The sequence below is a fragment of the Salvia hispanica genome, chromosome 3, assembly GCF_023119035.1.
Source record: "Salvia hispanica cultivar TCC Black 2014 chromosome 3, UniMelb_Shisp_WGS_1.0, whole genome shotgun sequence".
In the NCBI taxonomy this organism is placed as follows: Eukaryota; Viridiplantae; Streptophyta; class Magnoliopsida; order Lamiales; family Lamiaceae; genus Salvia; species Salvia hispanica.
In genome coordinates this window covers 28,358,090-28,360,192 of record NC_062967.1, presented here as the reverse complement: position 1 = coordinate 28,360,192, position 2,103 = coordinate 28,358,090, and the positions used below count along the sequence as shown (strand labels likewise).

At 45.5% G+C, this 2,103-nt stretch overlaps 1 protein-coding gene across 1 annotated transcript; it reads left to right on the top strand.

Moving 5' to 3' along the window:
- The first annotated feature begins 242 nt into the window (after positions 1 to 242).
- LOC125211175 (AAA-ATPase At2g46620-like) lies at positions 243 to 1,857 on the top strand. The gene has a single exon (XM_048110880.1). It carries the CDS (start codon positions 391 to 393, stop codon positions 1,786 to 1,788), a length of 1,398 nt encoding a protein of 465 aa, XP_047966837.1. The 5' UTR covers positions 243 to 390; the 3' UTR covers positions 1,789 to 1,857.
- The last annotated feature ends 246 nt before the right edge of the window (positions 1,858 to 2,103 follow it).

Genomic DNA, 2,103 nt, shown 5'->3' with positions numbered 1-2,103 from the left:
GCACTCTAAAATCATAATCCATATTTATTAATTAATCACATTATCACATTATATTATCTTGCTAATTTCTTAACTAAAACGTCTACTTAATAACGACAATTCGAAAATATTATTTTATTCGAAAAAAGTAGACTGCAGACCAACCTCCACTACAAAAATTAACAATAATGATAATAATATATAATAAATAAATAAAAAGAATCCCTCAACTTTATTCCAAATTCCAAATAATATTTGCGGCGCTCTCTCTCTGCTCAACTCTCTTCTCCTCTCTCGAGTCTCGACTATATATATATATATATATAAATCGTCTACGTTGAAATTTTCTTCTTCATAATTCATAAATTCATCTCAAATCAAGGAGAAGATTTTTAATTACTGTGTATATCCATGTTTGTTGTGAATCTGTTGTTGATATGCTTCTCAATTTTCCTGGTGCGCTGGTTTCTGCTTCGAACTGCTCTGATCTACGCCGTCAGGAAAGGGATTGAGTGGATCGGCGACCGAGTTCACGTTCACCAGCACTTCAAGGTCCCCGAGTTGAACGATTCGACTCACCAGCGCAACCTCTTCTACCGCCGCGTCTCGCTCTACCTCACCTCCCTCGCGTCGCTCGAGGACTCCGATTTCACCAACCTCTCCGCCGGCAAAAAGTCAAACGACATCGTTTTGTCGCTCGACGACAATCAGACGATCCACGACGATTTCCTCGGCGCGAGAGTCTCGTGGCTGAATCGAGTGGAGAGAGGCGGCGGCGGAAGCCGGAGCTTCGTGCTGAGGATTAGGAAGAAGGATAAGCGGAGGATTCTGAAGCCGTATCTGCAGCACATCCACGCGGTTTCCGATGCAATTGAGGAGAGAGGGAACGAATTGAGGATTTACAGCCACTGCGGCGGGAGATGGAAGTCGATTCTGTTCAATCACCCCGCCGATTTCGACGCGATCGTTCTCGATCCGGATCTGAAGGCGAAAATCCGGCACGATTTGGAGAATTTTCTGAAATCGAAACAGTACTACCACAAACTCGGCCGCGTTTGGAAGCGGAGCTATCTCCTCTACGGCCAATCCGGCACCGGAAAATCCAGCTTCATCGCCGCCGCGGCGAATCTCCTAAGCTACGACGTGTACTACCTCAATCTCTCGCAAATCGCCGATGCGGAGGATCTGAATTCGCTCCTAATTCAAACCACGAGCAAGTCTCTGATCGTCGTCGAGGATCTCGATCGTTACGTCTCCGATTCTAGGCCTAATTCGCGGATTAATTCATCCTGTTTGCTGAATTTCATGGACGGACTATTGAATTCGCAGGAGGAGCGGATTTCGATCTTCACGATGAACAGCAAGGACGGAATCGATCCGGCGCTGCTCCGGCCGGGGAGAATCGATATGCACATTCACTTCCCCCTGTGCGATTTCGCCTCTTTCAAAAACCTAGCGAGCAATTATCTCGGAGTGAAGGAGCACAAGCTGTTTCCTCAGGTGGAGGAGATTTTCCAGAGCGGCGCGGCGATGAGCGCGGCGGAGATCAGCGAGCTGATGTTGGTGAAACGCTCTTCGCCGAGCCGCGCGCTGAAATCGGTCATTTCCGCATTGCAATCGAGCGGCGGAACGCGGCGGAGCGACAGCTCGGCATCGTCGCCGGCGCCGCCGTCTGCGGCGGAGGAAGGCGGCGGTGCCGCCTGGAAGGGAGCAATGCCTAAGGAATTCCGGAAATTGTATGGGCTGTTACGGCTGAAGAGCTGCAGGAGAGCTGGATCGTTCGATCAAGATGAAATCGGACGGTTATAGATGTGTCAAATAAACACAATTTACAATTATTTTTATCGAATAGAATTTTTTTTTCCTTTTTTAATTTTATATATTGAGTTTATAAATGAATATAATTTGTGCATAAATTACTTTTACCTTTAAATATTTGTTGCATTCGTGCAAGGGCTTAGCCATATTAATTTAGCGTAGATTCATTTCGCATGAAGAATTAAATTGTTGTCATACCTCATCATGTTGTTTTATTTGATTGTGTTACTTTTAAATGGTGTGGACATATATAGTGCTCACTTTTTTGGATTCGAACGATTAAGAGAGAAATACAAATTCGCCTTT